The sequence below is a fragment of the Catharus ustulatus genome, chromosome 22, assembly GCF_009819885.2.
Source record: "Catharus ustulatus isolate bCatUst1 chromosome 22, bCatUst1.pri.v2, whole genome shotgun sequence".
NCBI classification, from domain to species: Eukaryota; Metazoa; Chordata; class Aves; order Passeriformes; family Turdidae; genus Catharus; species Catharus ustulatus.
In genome coordinates, this window is record NC_046242.1 from 5,055,597 (window position 1) to 5,072,725 (window position 17,129).

General features: G+C 47.9%; 1 protein-coding gene across 5 annotated transcripts in view; it reads left to right on the forward strand.

Annotated features, from left to right (window-relative positions):
• The window catches only part of MYO1C (myosin IC), a 50,905-nt gene that overhangs the window by 27,877 nt on the left and 5,899 nt on the right, over positions 1 to 17,129 (forward strand). For all 5 annotated transcript variants that reach the window (XM_033078285.2, XM_033078288.2, XM_033078286.2 and 2 more), the window contains 23 exons: positions 2,385 to 2,540; positions 3,479 to 3,594; positions 7,257 to 7,455; positions 8,808 to 8,888; positions 9,532 to 9,711; positions 9,905 to 10,003; positions 10,223 to 10,336; positions 10,753 to 10,824; positions 11,050 to 11,169; positions 11,380 to 11,462; positions 12,060 to 12,165; positions 12,475 to 12,555; positions 12,875 to 12,966; positions 13,506 to 13,600; positions 13,730 to 13,776; positions 13,995 to 14,075; positions 14,235 to 14,340; positions 14,834 to 14,951; positions 15,166 to 15,279; positions 15,442 to 15,518; positions 15,626 to 15,694; positions 15,912 to 15,996; positions 16,194 to 16,353. In XM_033078285.2, the coding sequence (XP_032934176.1) occupies positions 2,415 to 2,540; positions 3,479 to 3,594; positions 7,257 to 7,455; positions 8,808 to 8,888; positions 9,532 to 9,711; positions 9,905 to 10,003; positions 10,223 to 10,336; positions 10,753 to 10,824; positions 11,050 to 11,169; positions 11,380 to 11,462; positions 12,060 to 12,165; positions 12,475 to 12,555; positions 12,875 to 12,966; positions 13,506 to 13,600; positions 13,730 to 13,776; positions 13,995 to 14,075; positions 14,235 to 14,340; positions 14,834 to 14,951; positions 15,166 to 15,279; positions 15,442 to 15,518; positions 15,626 to 15,694; positions 15,912 to 15,996; positions 16,194 to 16,353 (2,421 nt within the window). In that variant the 5' untranslated portion in view covers positions 2,385 to 2,414. The remainder of the gene's footprint in view (positions 1 to 2,384; positions 2,541 to 3,478; positions 3,595 to 7,256; positions 7,456 to 8,807; positions 8,889 to 9,531; positions 9,712 to 9,904; positions 10,004 to 10,222; positions 10,337 to 10,752; positions 10,825 to 11,049; positions 11,170 to 11,379; positions 11,463 to 12,059; positions 12,166 to 12,474; positions 12,556 to 12,874; positions 12,967 to 13,505; positions 13,601 to 13,729; positions 13,777 to 13,994; positions 14,076 to 14,234; positions 14,341 to 14,833; positions 14,952 to 15,165; positions 15,280 to 15,441; positions 15,519 to 15,625; positions 15,695 to 15,911; positions 15,997 to 16,193; positions 16,354 to 17,129) is intronic.

Below are 17,129 nucleotides of genomic sequence, written 5' to 3' on the forward strand. Positions count from 1 at the left end.
TTTATTTTCACCTCCTTTCATGGCCCATCTGCTGATGTCAGTGGCAGTGAAACAGTTAACAGTGGCATTTGGTGGCAGACTTGGACATATGCAATAAAGCAAAATGCTGGCATGGAGCAGTGCCCGTGGCTCAGCTCTGGATCTCTTGGCACTGAGCTTGGGGTTCATATTCTGGAGGCTCTGACTGCATCCCATCCCCTGGGCACTCTAAATCATCTCCCCAAAGCCACTTTGAGCCGTGTTGCTTTGGCTTTTGTTTTGTTCCAAGCTCGCTGCAGAGCTGAGCTCGTTGTTTTGTTCTCACGGCGAGAGGTTGGAGTTGAATGAGGAGACAAAATCTGGAGGAAACCGAAAGTTCTTGGCCTGAAATGCCTGTCCCAGAGGAGGCGGCGGGAGTGAGTTTGTGGGTTGGGAGGGGATGGATTGGCTCTTCCCTCTGCTGGATCCCACAGCTGGGGTCACTTTGTGCTGCTCCAGTGACGTTTGCTGTGAAATCTTCAGGATTCCATAAACTGGGGTGAACTGGGCGAGGGTGCTTTGCTTCTCAGTCCTTGGTGAGGCAGCTGTGGTTTAGGGTTGGAGCTGTAAATTTACCCACTTGAAAAGGAGATTTTTCCTTTGGTTTTGCCATCACCTTGGCCAAAACCTGCTCTGGGATTGCACTGCTCTGATAGAAGGGTTCCAATTTCTAGGCAGAGTTTATTTCTGGGTTATTTATCTCTATTTTCCTTTCCTTATCTCACCACCTTCCTTCTCCAAGGGTTATCCCTTTTCTCCTCACCTTGGCAAAGGGGGTAGAAGACAACAGAGCATTCTGCTGAAACTGTGAAGGACTTGGCTTGGAAAATTTTGGCCATTTTAGAACGATTACTTCATGACAGTATCTGCAGAATTCCTCCCAGGCTGGGTCTTTCCAAGCTTAGAACTCAGGCCTTCCAGACCATGAGACTAATTGGAAAAAAATAAAACAGGAAATCAAATGATGTTTCTTTGTGGTGTTTGAGCCATCAGAGCAAGTCTGGATTTGAGATTTCCAGAAGGAGCTGATTTTCCTATCTGAAAACTGCTGGGTTCAGGCAATCACTTCTGCCCTGGCTTACAGGGAGGAAGCCAATTAGAGCTTGCAGAAATAGGCAAAAGTGTGTTTACTAATCATTTACTGAATCAAAAAAAACATTTACCAAGAAATTGGTGAGTCAAAACAGACTGAGGAGATTTGCACCTGTTTTGATCATATTGATATTTCAGTGACTCTTTTTACTGTTCAGCAGAACTTCAGGTAAATGTTCTTCCTGACCAAGGCTGGGTTTATCTTTCTCCCTGCCCATCATCAGTCCCTGTGGTTTGACCACTTCTACATCTCAGGAAGGTGCAGAGAGGAACTCTGTGAGTCAGTAGAAGTGACCTACATCATGTGCAGGGTCTGCCACTGCTGTCTGGGATTGCTACTGGTGCAGGAGCCTGCTTTAGGAACAGACCCTCTGGTGTTTGTGCAACATCCCAAAATATCACTTAGTGCTTCAGGGAGATGGTTTAGGAGAAGGGTGCTGCTGTGAGCACTCTGCAGGGTAGGAAGGGTTGAAGAAGACAAGGACATGCAGACAGGAGTGAGGCAGAGGGTTCCTGTGGTGCCTCCCATCTTCTCCATCTCTGTGCCCTGAGTGGAGATTTCCCCAGCCAGCAGCCACTGAGTCACCCCTGGGTGCAGATTTCCCCTCCCTGCTTTCCAGTGAAGTCAGGAGTCAGCAGATGAGTGCTTTCCACACATGGCTGTGTCTCACCCACTCAGGTTGAAAATGTCACATTTAAAGGAGGGGCAGGGGTCTCTCCATGCATGTGGTGTCAGCTCTGAAGTCAGAGGCGTGGGATGCAGAAATGCCCATTTCTCATTTCTGCTCAGTTTTCTCAGGGTATTCCCGTTGGGTGTCTTGCTGAAGCTTTTGAATTGGTCAGCATGTGAAGCTGTTTGCTTCTGAGATGAATCATCATTAGTCATAAAAGTTTCCTTACCTCGAAACAGCTTCCCCTTGTGACACCAGAGAGAGGAGAGAGCACATTTCAGTGTCCCTTCCTAACAGATGCCTGGGAAAGAAAATCCAAGTTTTATTCTCTTTATAAAAATGTTTGTTTCTTTGATTGGTTGGAAGTTGTTGGAAATCCAGCAGTAATTTTTCCCCAATGCTGATTTGTCTTCCCTCAAAGCAATTAGAGCAGAGAACTGATGAAGTGTTGTAATCACTGTTTCCAGCAGCAGGATTATTTTAATATCCCACTTTAATATCTCATTTTAATATGGTTATCCAAGGGTGACTGTGGTTCTTGTGGGCTCTGGGAGCTGCCTACAAACCCACAGCCACCCCAAACTCCCTGTTTTTTGGCTGCAGGGATTGGGAGCCAACGGCATCCGGCTGACCATGGAGAGCGCTCTGACAGCCCGGGACCGCGTCGGGGTGCAGGACTTTGTCCTGCTGGAGAACTTCACCAGCGAGGCTGCATTCATTGAAAACCTGAGGAAACGCTTCAAGGAGAACCTGATCTATGTGAGTGGCACAGGGACAGCCAGCACAGTGTCCCTGGGTGGGCTGGGCAGTGGCTGCAGCCTGGCTGGCTCTGCTCCGCGCTTTGGGGTGCTGCTGATGGCTCTGGGGACACTGCCCTGCTCCTGCTGGGCCCTGGTGGCACTGACAGCACTGAAAATCAGCTCTCACCACATCCTGCCATCTCCTGGATTCACTCACTTCCACCTGTATATATATATATTTTCCCCAGTGGTTTGTGAATCAAAATCTGGTTATTTCCAGAAAAAGGTCAGTAACTTCTATAAATGCATTGACATTAGACTAGTTTTAAGATCAAATAGTCTTAAATGTGGGAACATCATGTATAGGCATTTAAAAATTAATTTACCCCTATTATAATAATATAAGATAATATGTATAATAAAAAAATTACCCAGATTTACATTTGAAGTCAATTTTGGGCCATTAGTATGAAGTGAAACTGATTAGATTAAAAAGGTTCAAAAGAAAATATTTACTTAAATCAGGTTTAAACCAGGTTTGGATGAAAGGCACAGCAGCAATGTGTTGTATTTACAGAAAAAAAAAATATTGTGGTGATTGTTTTATTATTCATCTTTAGCACAAATCTACCCTGAGAGTGTCAAATATAAAAAATTCATCCTTTCTCAAGCCAGACTTGAACTCAATCCTAAATGTGTATCAAAAATAACCCAGCTCTGTGATTTGTTGGAAACCCTAAAACCATTTGGGGTTTTTTTTTACCCAGCAAGGGTAACATGGCTGGCACAACTCAGCAGTGTCACCCTCCCAGAGCTCAGAGTTCTCTCCCTCAGCCCCCTTGGGTGGTTTGGAATCCTCAGCAGCATCCCCAGCACACCAGGATGGGTGTCCAGCCTCCAGGGACACCTGGGCTGTGCCTCCAGACCTCCTGGAACTTTCTGATTTGTGTTTTTCAGACCTACATAGGCTCAGTGCTGGTGTCTGTGAACCCCTACAAGGAGCTGGAGATCTACACCAAGCAGAACATGGAGCGGTACCGCGGCGTCAGCTTCTACGAAGTCTCTCCTCACCTGTGAGTGCTTCCCAGTGCAGGTTTTGTCACTCCCACCCAGCTGGGACACGAGAAAAAAGCCAAACAGGACATTTCCCTGTCCCAGCTGCAGCCCTGGAAGTCCTAGGGATGGAGAGGATCCTCTGCAGGGTGTGGTGTGAGGCTCTTTCTATTCCTGTTCCTCTCTCTGAGGAGGATGAGCTGCCTCTGCAGGAGCAGTATTTGGAAAGGGAGTTGGTTCCTTCCTGGCTGCAGGAGCAGAGTTGCTTACCCAGCCCTGGCAGGACAGGAGTTCATTGTTCCAGGGTTATTTGGGGTCTCTGTGTCCGGGGCTGAGCAGGGGAAAGAGTTTCTGGTGTGTGGGGGTTTCTTTCCTACCTCTGCTGTTCCTGCCTGACCAATATTTATCTGGTATTTCCCTTGTTGCTACGATACCATCAGCCTGTTGGAACAAGGAATGTATTTATTTACATGGTCTGGCTTGGTGAGCATTCCCAATTTCCCATTAAAAAAAAAAAAAAAATTTGAGGTTTAAAGTTATTTTTGAAAACGTTTGGATTTTTTTGTCAGGCTGAAAGAAAAAGAAAGGAGACCTGAGGCCACATGGCTTCAAAATGGTTTTTTTTTTTCAGGACTAAGGGCCAAATTCTGAGCACCTCTTGGAGGGCTTTTTATGTTGTGTCGTGTTTTGTTGTGTGGTTTTTTTTTTTTTTAAGAGATCTTGGAAGAGTAAATGATATTATTTATGAGCAAACTATTTGGGTTGTTTCTTATTGCTGGCACAAAGCCCAGGAGAGTAAACAAACCAGAATGTGCTGCAAGCACAGAGAGAGGGAGAAACACCATTACTTGGGAAAGTCTGAGCACTTGAATTTGGGTTTGTTAGGACAAAAATGTGATTTTTTACTGTGTGAGCCCAGATGGGGCAGAATTAAACCTGCAAAACTCTGCACTCAAACCTGCTCAGTTCACTGTGCCCGTGGTCATGGAAGGGTTTCTGTGCCCTTGGATGTGAATTTTGGGACTCTGTGGAAAATCCTTGGGGCTGTGGCTCTGTGTTTAAGTGTGCAGTGGGTCCAGGATGATGAGAATGCTCATGGATAGCACAAAGCACTGAGCTGATGTGCTTAAATTCCACTTAAATCACAGTGTAGCTGATTATTTCTTAGGCTTTCTCTCTCCTTGTAACAAGTCCCTTCAGAATCTGTAAAATGTGCAGCTCATAAGTGTCCCCTGGGAGCTGTGATCCTGGGTACTGCTGCTCCCACTGGGAAAAGAGAATTTTATTAACTGGTTTTGCTGTTCCATTGCATTATTTGATTATTTTATTGCATTATTTGATTATATATCCATTTAAAAATCCTCTGAGGAGCATCAAAATGCTCCATCTGCAGTGTAGTGCTCTGGGCTTCTTCAGGTGGTTTTTTTTCCTCTTTATTCTCTTCTGAAGTGACTCTAGAAAGCCAAAACACTTCAAGATCCCCATTCCAGTGTCAGGTAGTTCAGGTGTAGGCCTGAGCACTGGGTTTTAGGAAGTGCATCACACTCAGAGGAGGGAAATTCTCCCTGTGGGCTTGGAGCCCAGCATATTCCAGAGCTCTGTCACATCCTGTCCTGTTCCTGCAAATGGGACCATAAACATCTTTATTTACAGTGCTTCTGTCTGTGCCTGAGCTCTGGGGGCCATGAGCCACCCCAAAAAGGCACAGAGGGGCCAGAGGCACTTCTTCAAATCCAAATTAAACTTGCATTTACTCAGCTGTGTTCCAAAGGACTCCAGAGGCAGGATGTGGATGGGGAGAGAGGGACAGGATGTATTTTGTGGGGTGAGTTGTGTTGCCAGGGCAGCTCATTGGTGTTGCCTTAGCACCAGGTATTAATAGACTGGAGAAGGCCAGGGATGTTATTTTGGTGTGACTTCTAATTAATAGCACAACAGGAGAGTTAAAAAAAAAAGAAAAATAAAAAATGAAAATTAAAGAAGTGAAACTACTAAAGAGTTGTCAGGTGTATAAAGATGGGATATCTGCTTGTGAGAGATGAAAATGTTCTTAGGGAGGTTGTCTGATGTGAGTTGTCCTTTTCCTCTCTGCCTGAGCAGTTGTCACCACTGTCACTCATCCCCTGCAGCTCCCTAGTGTTGTGGGAGTGTGTGTGGCTGGGTGTGAGATCCTGTCTGCTCTCAGCACAGAAATAAAAGAAAAAGCAGCAGAGGAGGGAGCAGAAGGGCAGGGCCAGACTCTGTGCAGGCAGGGAGAGTGCCTGCTGTGTTTGGGGCAGGATGCTCCTTCTTCTCTGGTGGCTTTTCCAGCTCTTGCCACCATCCAAGAGAAGCTCTGGAGCCACCCAGACAGCAAAATTCTGTTGTGACCTTCTGAATATGTCATCACTTAAAAGATAAGGAAGAAAAAAATACCAGTGGAGAACAAGGTGTTTCCTGAGTGTAAAACTTCTCTGTCCCATGGGACCAGCGTTGAGAGATCACTTATTTAGAAAAGCTGATCTGCACAATTTAGTCAGAACTTTGTCAGAAAAAAAGAAAATGAAAAGAGCAGTATCAAATTTGACGCTTTGTGTGGTGACCCTGCAGGAGCTCTGGTGTGACAGAGGGGTCAGGGCTGTGCTGTGCTGTCCCCAGCCATGGCCTGGGGCTGTTCTGGAGGGCTGTCACTGATGTTCTGGGGGCTGTCACTGATACTCTGGGGGTGTCACTGATGTTTTGGGGGCTGTCACTGATGTTTTGGGGGGTGTCACTGATGTTTTGGGGCTGTCACTGATGCCCTGGGGCTGTCACTGATGTTTTGGGGCTGTCACTGATGCTCTGGGGGCTGTCACTGGTGCTCTGGGGGTGTCACTGATGCTGTTGGGGCTGTTCTGGGGGTGTCACTGATGCTCTGGGGGTGTCACTGATGCTCTGAGGGCTGTCCCTGATGCCCTGGGGCTGTCCCTGATGCCCTGGGGCTGTCACTGATGTCCTGGGGGTGTCACTGATGCTCTGGGGCTGTCACTGATGCTCTGGGTGTGTCACTGATGCTCTGGGGGCTGTCCCTGATGCCCTGGGGCTGTCCCTGATGCCCTGGGGCTGTCACTGATGCTCTGGGGCTGTCACTGATGCCCTGGGGGCTGTCACTGATGCTCTGGGGGTGTCCCTGATGCCCTGGGACTGTCCCTGATGCTCTGGGGCTGTCCCTGATGCTCTGGGGCTGTCACTGATGCCCTGGGGCTGTCACTGATGTTTCGGGGGTGTCACTGATGCTCTGGGGCTGTCACTGATACCCTGGGGGAGTCACTGATGCTCTGGGGGTGTCAGTGATGCTCTGGGGGCTGTCCCTGATGCCCTGGGGGCTGTCACTGATGTTTTGGGGGCTGTCCCTGATGCCCTGGGGGCTGTCACTGATGCCCTGGGGGCTGTCACTGATGCTCTGGGGCTGTCACTGATACTCTGGGGCTGTCTCTGATGCCCTGGGGGCTGTCACTGATGCTCTGGGGCTGTCACTGATGCTCTGGGGGCTGTCACTGATGCTCTGGGGGTGTCACTGATACTCTGGGGCTGTCACTGATGCTCTGGGGGCTGTCACTGATGCCCTGGGGCTGTCACTGATGTTTTGGGGGCTGTCCCTGATGCCCTGGGGCTGTCACTGATGCCCTGGGGCTGTCCCTGATGCTCTGGGGCTGTCCCTCAGCTATGCCATCGCAGACAATTCCTACCGCTCGCTGCGCACCGAGAGGAGGGATCAGTGCATCCTCATCTCCGGGGAGAGCGGCGCCGGCAAGACCGAGGCCACCAAGAGGATCCTGCAGTACTACGCTGTCACCTGCCCTGCCAGCCAGCAGGTCGAGACCGTCAAGGACCGCCTGCTGCAGTCCAACCCCGTCCTGGAGGTGATGCCCTTGGAATGGTCACCAGGAATGATTCCATTCCCCAGTGTCCTGGGAGTGCAGTGTGGGCACAGCCCCGGAGATCCTGCTCTGATTCCTGCCCTTTCCAGCCCAACTGGGGTGTGGGGAAAGAGGGGATTTGGGGTGGGGAGGGCTGTGGGTCACTGCAGGGCTGTGCCATGGGGCACTCCCAGTGGGCAGCTCAGTGAGGCTGGGTTTGTTTTGTGGTGCTGTGGTGTCCTCTAGTGTCCAACCCCAGCTGTGTGCAGTGCCCTGAGATCTCCCTGTGCCCTGAGATCTCCCTGTGCCCTGGATCCTGGATCCCTGGATCTTGTGCTCTGTATCCCATATCCTTGTGCCCTATATCCCTGGATCCTATATCCCTGTGTCCCATATTCGTATCGTATATCCCTGTGTCCCTGTGCCCTGTGTCCTTGTATCACTGTATCCTGTGCCCTGTGTCCCATATCCCTGTACCCCTGTATCCTGTGCCCTGCATCCCTGTATCCCATATCCCTGGATCCCCATATCCCCTTTCCCTGTATGCTGTGCCCTGTATCCCTATTTCCCTGTATCCTGTGTCCCATATCCCTGTATCCCATATCCCTGTGTCCTTGTGCCCTGTGTCCCTGTATCACTGTATCCTGTGCCCTGTGTCCCATATCCCTGCAACCCGTATCCCATATCCCTGGATCCTGTGCCCTGGATCCCTGTATCCTGTGTCCCATATCCCTATATCCTGTGCTCTATATCCCATATCCCTGTATCCCTATATCCCTGTATCCTGTGTCCTGTATCCCTGTGTCCCATATCCCTGGATCCCATATCTCTGTATCGCTATATCCCTCTATCCTGTGTCCCGTATCCCTGTATCCTGTGTCCCATATCCCTGTGTCCCATATCCCTGTGTCCTGTGCTCTATATCCCATATCACTGTATCCCTATATCCCTGTATCCTGTGTCCTGTATCCCTGTGTCCCATATCCCTGTGTCCCATATCCCTGTGTCCTGTGCCCTGGCTCCCAGGAAAGGTGAGCTCCCTGCAGCCCCTCTGGCAGGGAGCTGTGGTGCCAGAGGAGAAGGGAGAGGCTGTCAGACATGACATGTGTTGTCAGCAGTGGAGTGGCATTAACCCAGCCTGCAGGGGGGCTGGAAGTGTTTTCCCAGGATCTTCCATCTGCCCTGCCTGCACGGGCTGTGATCAGTGTTAGAATTCAGGGAGCAATCTGTTTCCTTCTGGGTTTCCAGGAAGGAAAATCCTAGGCTGTAAATAAGTAACTGGCAGCTTCACCCAAGTGTTTATAAATAATCTGACTTGGTATTCTTTAATTTTTCCCTGATTGTTTTCATTTCAGGCCTTTGGAAATGCAAAAACCCTTCGGAATGACAACTCCAGTCGGTTTGGGAAGTACATGGATGTGCAGTTTGATTACAGGGTAACTTGGAATCTGCTTTATGTTTCAGGGCTGGTCCCAGTTGTAGGAGTTCTCTGTGTTGTGTGTAGTGAGTGCTTTGCATTTCCTTGGTGACAGCACAAGCAGAGCCTGTGGTTGCAAAGTTTGGGTCCAGAGGTTTTTATGGCACTCCCTCTCCTTTCATTCCTCCCTTATTTCTCTCTTTAAGGGAACACTGAGATCAAACCCTTTTATTTCCAGGGTATTTTATTTCTAGTGCTCTGTGCCACTGGATACTCCCCAGGTAAATCCACATAAACAGAGAGATCTGAAGATAATCCCTGTCCTGTGTAACCTTGCACAGTGTTTGTGTCCCCTCTGATCCCAGCTGCCCCACACCAGCAAGGTGGGCACAGTGCAGGAGCTGAGGAGCTCAGCACTGCATCCTCCAGGCCTCCTTTAATCCCTCCACACTCAGTTGTGGTGAATTCCTGGAAGGAATTTTAGCTCACTCAAATCACCCCCGTGCTGGAGCTGGCACACAGCTTATGGCACACAATGACAGATCATTTTCTGTGCTTTTGTGGGCTTTTGCTTCAGATCTTGTCTTTGAACAGACTACCAAGAAGCAGAAACGTTTTCCTCTGTGCTGATGGACATTTTCCACGTGTCTGGTTTGGTTTAGGGGGCTCCTGTTGGCGGCCACATCTTGAACTACCTCCTGGAGAAATCGCGAGTTGTGCACCAGAACCACGGTGAGAGGAACTTCCACATCTTCTACCAGCTGCTGGAAGGAGGGGAGGAGGATCTGCTGAGGAGGCTGGGCCTTGAGAAGAACCCACAGCAGTATCACTATTTAGTAAAGGTGAACATTAACTGTAATTCTTAAATTATTCTATTACAGGACCGGGATATCTACAATTGTCTTTGTAATTTCCTCCCCTCACTTCAGAAATAACTCTGAGGTGACTGCTGTAAAAAGAAACACAATGCATTGAGCATGGATAATGTGTCTTGGATGATTATTTACTTATTTATATCAAACTGTGTCATTTTAGGGTCACTGTGCAAGGGTCAGTTCCATAAATGACAAGAATGAGTGGAAGATCATGAGGAGAGCCCTGTCTGTTATTGGCTTCAATGACAGTGAGGTGGAGGTGAGGTTTAGCAGCACAGATTTCTCTACTTTTCAGGATTTTTTTCTGCTTTGATTTAAGATTTCTGATTGAAATCAATGAATCAATTCAGAGTGAATGTATTCCCTACAAAAACACTGAAAAAGATACAAAATACTCTCCTAAAAGGCGAATTAACACCAAAACTTTGCTGTGTGTTCATTCCACCATCCTGATTTTTGCCTGTTGCTTCCATGGCAGGATTTGCTGAGCATTGTGGCCAGTGTCCTGCACCTGGGCAATGTCCAGTTTGCTGCTGATGAGCAGGGGAATGCTCAGGTCACTACAGAGAATCAGATCAAATACCTGGCCAGGGTGAGTATCCCCAGTGAGGGAGGTACTGCAGGAAAGGTGAATTGTAGAGGATTCCTTACTCTGAGCTTGGTATCATCAAATAATTGTAGACAGTGATTTAGAAGTTCTCATAAATTTCACTTTTGACCTAAACAAAATGCAAAGCCATAAAATCAAACCCATTTAATTGACAACTTTTCTGTTTCCTTGAGGTTTCCACCTTTGGGCAGTGAGGTGGGAATAAACTCTGGAAATTTTTTCCTTTACTTGGTCACTCCCTTTCAGCCAATTCATTTGTTAGCTCATTTCCCTGCCAGAAAGGAGGGGAGGGAGGGAGGGATGCTGCAGAGCTGTTCAGTGTGAGTGGGAAATGAAGGGTTGTTTCTCTGGGCTGGCGTTTTGGCTCCAGGAATTAATTGAATCTCCTGCTTTTGCAGCTGCTGGCAGTGGATGGCTCTGTTCTTCGGGATGCACTGATCCACAAGAAGATCATAGCAAAAGGGGAGGAGGTGAGAGCATCCCTGGGGGTTTGGGAGGCAGAAGGGATGAAGGGAATCAGCTCTGGCAGCAGCTCCCTGTCCCCTCTCACAGGAGTTGTCACTGCAGGTCCCTCTGGTGACCCCTCACCATGAGCAGGACACTTTCCTGTGGCTGTTCAGTGGTGATGAAGCAGGAAAAGGGGATCCCTTGGTTTGGGAGGCTGCTGAGTGGTTTTTTTGTGCTCCTGCCTGCAGCTGGTGAGTCCCCTGAACCTGGAGCAGGCAGCCTATGCCAGGGACGCCCTGGCCAAGGCCGTGTACGGCCGCACCTTCTCCTGGCTGGTCAGCAAGGTCAACAAATCCCTGGCTTACAAGGCAAGTGAACCCGCTGTCTGGTCATTTCCAGCCTAAGGGAAAAGCAATTCCCAAATCTTTCAGCTGCAAAGTGAGTTCCATGCTTTTAGTCATTTCTAAATTAATTTGTTTTCCAAACTGTGCAGTGAATTCTGTGATTAAATGATGGAGATCCAGGCGTGGATCACAGCTGTGAGTAAATACCTACATTTGTTTTCTGCTCTGTTGCAGGAAGAGAAGTTTCCAGGCTGTAGAAGTACAACAGTTCTAGGATTGCTGGACATCTATGGGTTTGAGGTTTTCCAGCACAACAGGTTTGTTTTGATAAATTCTGAATTACATTATTCAGTTGTGGTGTTTCCTCTCCCTTGTGGAACAAGGTTTTATTCCATTTCTTAGTAAAAGAGGTGGAATTTAAATGTCAGGACATCAGGTGAAAGACTGGTAATCAATCACAAGGCTTCTAACACTTCAGACATCCAGCTAATAATTAGCATTTACAGCTATTAATGCTCCTGGTGTTTTAAATTAAGTGTGGTTTTTGGGTGTATTCCTGCCTTACCTGGAGCTGTGCCTTTGTCCAGCTCTCCAGCCCAGGGGTGGCTGCTGTGGCTCCTTCCCATGGTGGTGATGGGCCAGGGGATGGGACTGGCACAGTCTGGAACCTCCCTGGCAGGTAGCACTGAACCAAAACTCTTAATTTGCAGTGTTATTGGGCCTCCATGTTCCATCCTTCATGTCCATTTTTCCCTCCTTCTGGAACTCTTTGGGTTCCCCTAAATAATAAACTCACTAAATGTCAGTAAATAAACACCTCACAAAAATCTGTTCCTCTAGATTTACTGTATCCCTGCATTGTTTATACCTCCTCCTGTACAAACAGTGATTATTTTTCTGATTTTTCCTTGCAGCTTTGAGCAGTTTTGTATAAATTATTGCAATGAGAAGTTGCAGCAGCTGTTCATAGAGCTCACCCTGAAGTCAGAGCAGGAGGAGTACGAGTCCGAGGGCATCGCGGTGAGAGCCCAAACCCCCCCCTTCCCTCTCCTCCCCGAGATCCTGCCACCCCCTCCCAGTCAAGGAATTCAAGAACTTTCCTTTTTCCCTTCTTTTTGAAACCCTGGTAACTGTGTGAGACAGCTGGAAATGAGTAATGCCATCTCAAGCTTTTGCCTTGATGTTAATAAAGGCAGTGTTAGGAAAACAAATGTGATGAGTGAAAAAGCTGTGACAGAAAGATGAAGTCAGGTGCTCTCTGAAATGTTGTGAAATTTCTTTTCCAGTCTAGAGTTGTTTTCACCTAAGTGTGATTTCTTGTCTTTGCAGTGGGAACCAGTTCAGTATTTCAATAACAAAATAATCTGTGATTTGGTGGAAGAGAAATTCAAAGGCATCATTTCTATTTTGGTGAGTCAAAGACATCTTTTTGAATGAAAAGTTCTGGATAGTGTAGTGGAAAACAAGGGAGGAAACATGGGAAAAATATCAGTTTATGTTGGAAGTGTTTGAGTAGGTGGGAAGAGCAATAATACTGAATAGTGACACCATGAAAAGTCTCTGCATCACCTCCATGGGCTCTGGGGAAAGCAGCTCCCAATCCAGGCAGGCTGGAAGGAGGGAAATGTTTCCCTTTTCAGCTCCAGAATTCTTCATTTATTGAGCTCCCTTTGGAAAGGCCAGAGGGCAGAGTTTCAGTCAGCAATCCCTGGAATTGGTGTGTTTGTAGGATGAGGAGTGTCTGAGACCTGGGGATGCCACAGACACGACATTCCTGGAGAAACTGGAGGAGACTGTGAAGAACCACCCTCATTTTCTCACGTGAGTGTTCCCTCAGCTGAGGGATCCAGGGTGTGATAACATCCTCACCCTGCTGGCTCCCACAGAAAGATGATAAGTTTCTTTTGCAAAGAGATTTGATGGATATTTAAGATAATATAAAATAGGTTGTCAACACTAAGTGCCTGACTGAGCTTCAGAATGCAATAGGAGCAACAACACTCGTGTTCTGACTCACCTCTCACCTTGCAGATGATTCACTTCAGTTTTGGAGCTCCAAATGTCTGTTTGTTCTGAAAGTTCTGGTTTGATTCTGAATGCTCAGTTTAGGATGTTGTGTGCACACAGAACCACTCTGCAAGGAGCACTGAAACTCTCTTTTTAATTAAACATAAATTCATTTAATGACACTTCTGTGATGTGCTGCTGGATAACTTCATTTACCTGAAAATCACCAAGTCCAATTTACATTCCTCACTCACCTTTGCACAGTCCTGCTGCAGGACTGAATGTCCTGGTGCTTTTTGGAGTGAATCCTGCAGGGTTTAGTTTCTCCTGAAGGTTTTTTGCTCCCTCCCCAGGCACAAACTCGCCGACCAAAAGACGCGCAAGTCGCTGGGGCGGGAGGAGTTCCGGCTCTCGCACTACGCCGGGGACGTCACCTACAGCGTGGCAGGTAACAGAAAAAACAAAAATCTGGGCCTCAAATACATCCCCACATCATTGGATCAACCAGGTTGATTTCAAATCTCAAATCCCTGCCTGGAAGTTCCAGTGGTTCCCGAGTGGTTTGTTTTTCTTGCAGGTTTTCTGGATAAAAACAACGACCTTCTCTTCCGGAACCTGAAGGAGGTGAGTGTGCAGAGAGGAGGTTTCCAGGTCAGAGTGAGGAGTTGGGTTTAAAATGAGGTGGCACCTGAGGGAAAGGATTCTTCTGTGTCCCCACAGGGCTGCACTCTGGAAAGGCAGATTGAGATCCCAGTGTTCATTTTGTTATTTGAAATAGTTTTGTCCTCAGGTTTCTCTGGTAGCTCTCTGTACTTCATCTCTGAAAACATCTCTCTCTGCAGACCATGTGCAACTCAGAGAACCCCATCATAAACCAGTGCTTTGACAGGACAGAGCTGACAGACAAGAAGAGACCTGAAACGGTGAGAACTCAGGAGCTGGAGGGGCTGTGGCTGTTCCCTCTTTGTAATGAACTCTCTGACAAGATCTGAATGCAAACCCCTCACACTGAATTCTGCTGGTTTGTAGCCAGCTCCAAGCCATCCCTTCATGTGTAGGATTTTTTAATTTTTTTCTCCTAGGCAGCAACTCAGTTCAAAAACAGCCTCTCCAAACTCATGGAAATCCTGATGTCCAAAGAACCCTCCTACATTCGCTGCATGAAACCCAACGATGCCAAACAGGCTGGTACGGCCCTGGGGACAGAGCAGAGCACTGATCCCAGCAGGGAGGCACAGGCAGCAGCCACATCGAGCCCTGCAGCATTTTGGGTTCATTTTGGGTTCATTTTGGGTTCATTTTGGGTCTGAGCTCCTGTAGGGAGGGGGTGGCAGTGCCAGCAGCCAGGAATCACGATGGGAGCACTGCTCTTGGGTAGAGGAAGGTTGTGGTTAAAGTCAAGAATTACTGACCTGTGTAAATTCATTATAATGACTTTATTCTCCCTCACTTTTGGTTCATAGATATCCCAAAAGGAAAAGTTCCATTTTGGAGCTAAATCTAAATAATTAAAAAGGGATGGGAGAGGGGAAGGCAGGAGACACAGAGTAGTGTGGGACTTGTGCTGTGAGGATTCCCTGGAGGTTAAAGACAATTGTGTGAGATCCAAGAGCTGAACATTGCCCTTCTGTGGAGCAAGGAGCAGCTGTGCACTGACTGTGTTCCTGCATTCCCTGCCCAGATCGCTTTGATGAGGTCCTGATCCGACACCAGGTGAAATACCTGGGGCTGATGGAGAACCTGCGGGTGCGCCGGGCCGGCTTCGCCTACCGCAGGAAATACGAGATGTTCCTGCAGAGGTGAAGCTCCCTTGGATCCTTCCCTCTGCTGCTCCCTCTCCCTGAGCTTCCTCCCACTGCTGCTGAGGCTGGGAGCTGTTTTGAACAGCACAGGGACAGCTTTACCCCAGCTGGAGGGATGGCAAGCTTGGCCTCTCTCCCTTCCCTTCCCTCCCTTCTCTCCCTCCTTGGATTGCATTTCCTTCCCTAAGATTTCCTCTCCTGCCATCCCCAGGTACAAATCCCTGTGTCCAGAGACGTGGCCCACGTGGGATGGGCGGCCCCACGATGGGGTGGCTGTGCTGGTGAAGCATCTTGGCTACAAACCAGAAGAGTACAAAATGGGACGGTCAGTTCTGTGTTCTCAGATTGAGATTATGAATCACTGCATGTCCCTCCTGTCCCTTTGAAATAGATAAAATGGGGGAGGGAAAGATTGCAGAGCACAAAGGACATGCCAAAAGCAAGTTGCTCCAGCATGTAAAATGTAATTCTGCATTTCCATTTCCAGAACAAAGATTTTTATCCGCTTTCCCAAGACCTTGTTTGCGACAGAAGATGCTCTGGAAGTGAGGAAGCAGAGTCTGGGTGAGGCACTCACACTTGCAGTGCATTTCTATTGAAAAAGTTGAGTTTTTTTCTACCAAGATGTGCTTGGTCACAGTTGCAAATTGCTGCTCTTCTTGCAATTCCAGCCACAAAAATGCAGGCGACGTGGAGAGGGTTCTACCGCCGGAAGAAATTCCTGACCATGAAGCGCTCAGGTAAGAGGGGAAGAGGGAGAGGTGTCCCCAACAGCTCCCACAGCAGTTCCCATCCTTCCACTGACATTCACCCCATGTATCATATTACTGAATACTCATATTCTGAAAGCTGGTTGTTTCCAGAGTGGTTTTCCTGAGCATTTTTGGTGCCAGTTTTGTGAGGAGTCAGTTTGGGGCTGAAGGAGCTCCCTTAATTCCAAACCTTTGTTGTTTTTAGCCATCACCATCCAGTCCTGGTGGAGGGGAACCCTGGGACGCCGAAAAGCTGCCAAGAGGAAATGGGCAGTGGAGACAATCAGGAGGTGAGTGAAGAGCAGCCCAACCCTCAAACATCACATTCCTTAACAATAAGATGCTAAAAATAAACTTCCTTGTCACTACAGAGGGGTTTTTTAAAATAAATTAAAACTATGAAATAAAGCCCAGGAAATAGAACCTTGAAGTACCACTAATTTTGATGACTTTTGAAATTTTCTAACAATATTTCCCACGCCCCCAGGTTCATTAAAGGCTTCATTTACCGGAACCACCCGCGGTGCCCAGAGAACGAATATTTCCTGGATTACATCCGATTCTCCTTCCTGATGAACCTCAAGAGGAACTTACCAAAAAATGTCTTGGACAAATCGTGGCCAACTCCTCCCCCATCGCTCTGTGAGGTGGGAATGAGCCCTGGCATGTGGCAGGGGAATCCAGGCCCAGAGCACTGCAGTTTCTGAGAGCGTGGTGCTGTTGCAGCACCGTTTTCTCCTGGGTTTCTCATCCATTTCTGAAATTCCCTTCAATTTTTACTTTAACAAATTCAGTTCCCTCTGTTGAATTGGTTTATCTGCTCAAAACAAAGTATTGCTGAAAATCCCAGTTACCTTATCCAAAGGCTTGTTTGGATTGAAGGTGCAGCTGGAAGGAAGGAAGGGCACAGCAGTGCACACAGGAGGGATCCTGGTGTTTATTCCCCATTCTAAAGCAGCTGGAGAAATCCCAGGACAAACCCTCAGAGAGAAAGGCAAAAATTTCAATAACTTATTAGTTAATTCTTGGTCAGGAAACAGCTTTTTAACCTAGCAGTGCATTTCTGCAGTTGCTGCTGCTCTGTTGGGTTTGTCAGTGATTCTGGGCTGTTGGTTGTGTCCCTGTTGGGTTTGTCAGAGGTTCTGGGTTGTTGGATTTTTGTCCCTTTTGGATTTATCCCTGTTGAGTTTGTCTGTATTGGGTTTGTGCCTGTGGGTTTGTCCCTGGTTCTGGGCTTTTGGATGTGTCCCTGTTGGATTTGTCAGTGGTTCTGGGTTGCTGTTTTGTGTCCTTGTGGGTTTGTCAGTGATTCTGGGCTGTTGGGTTTTTATCCCTGTGGGTTTGTCAGTGGTTCTGGGCTGTTGGGTTTTTATCCCTGTGGGTTTGTCCCTTGGTTCTGGGTTGCTGTTTTGTGTCCCTGTGG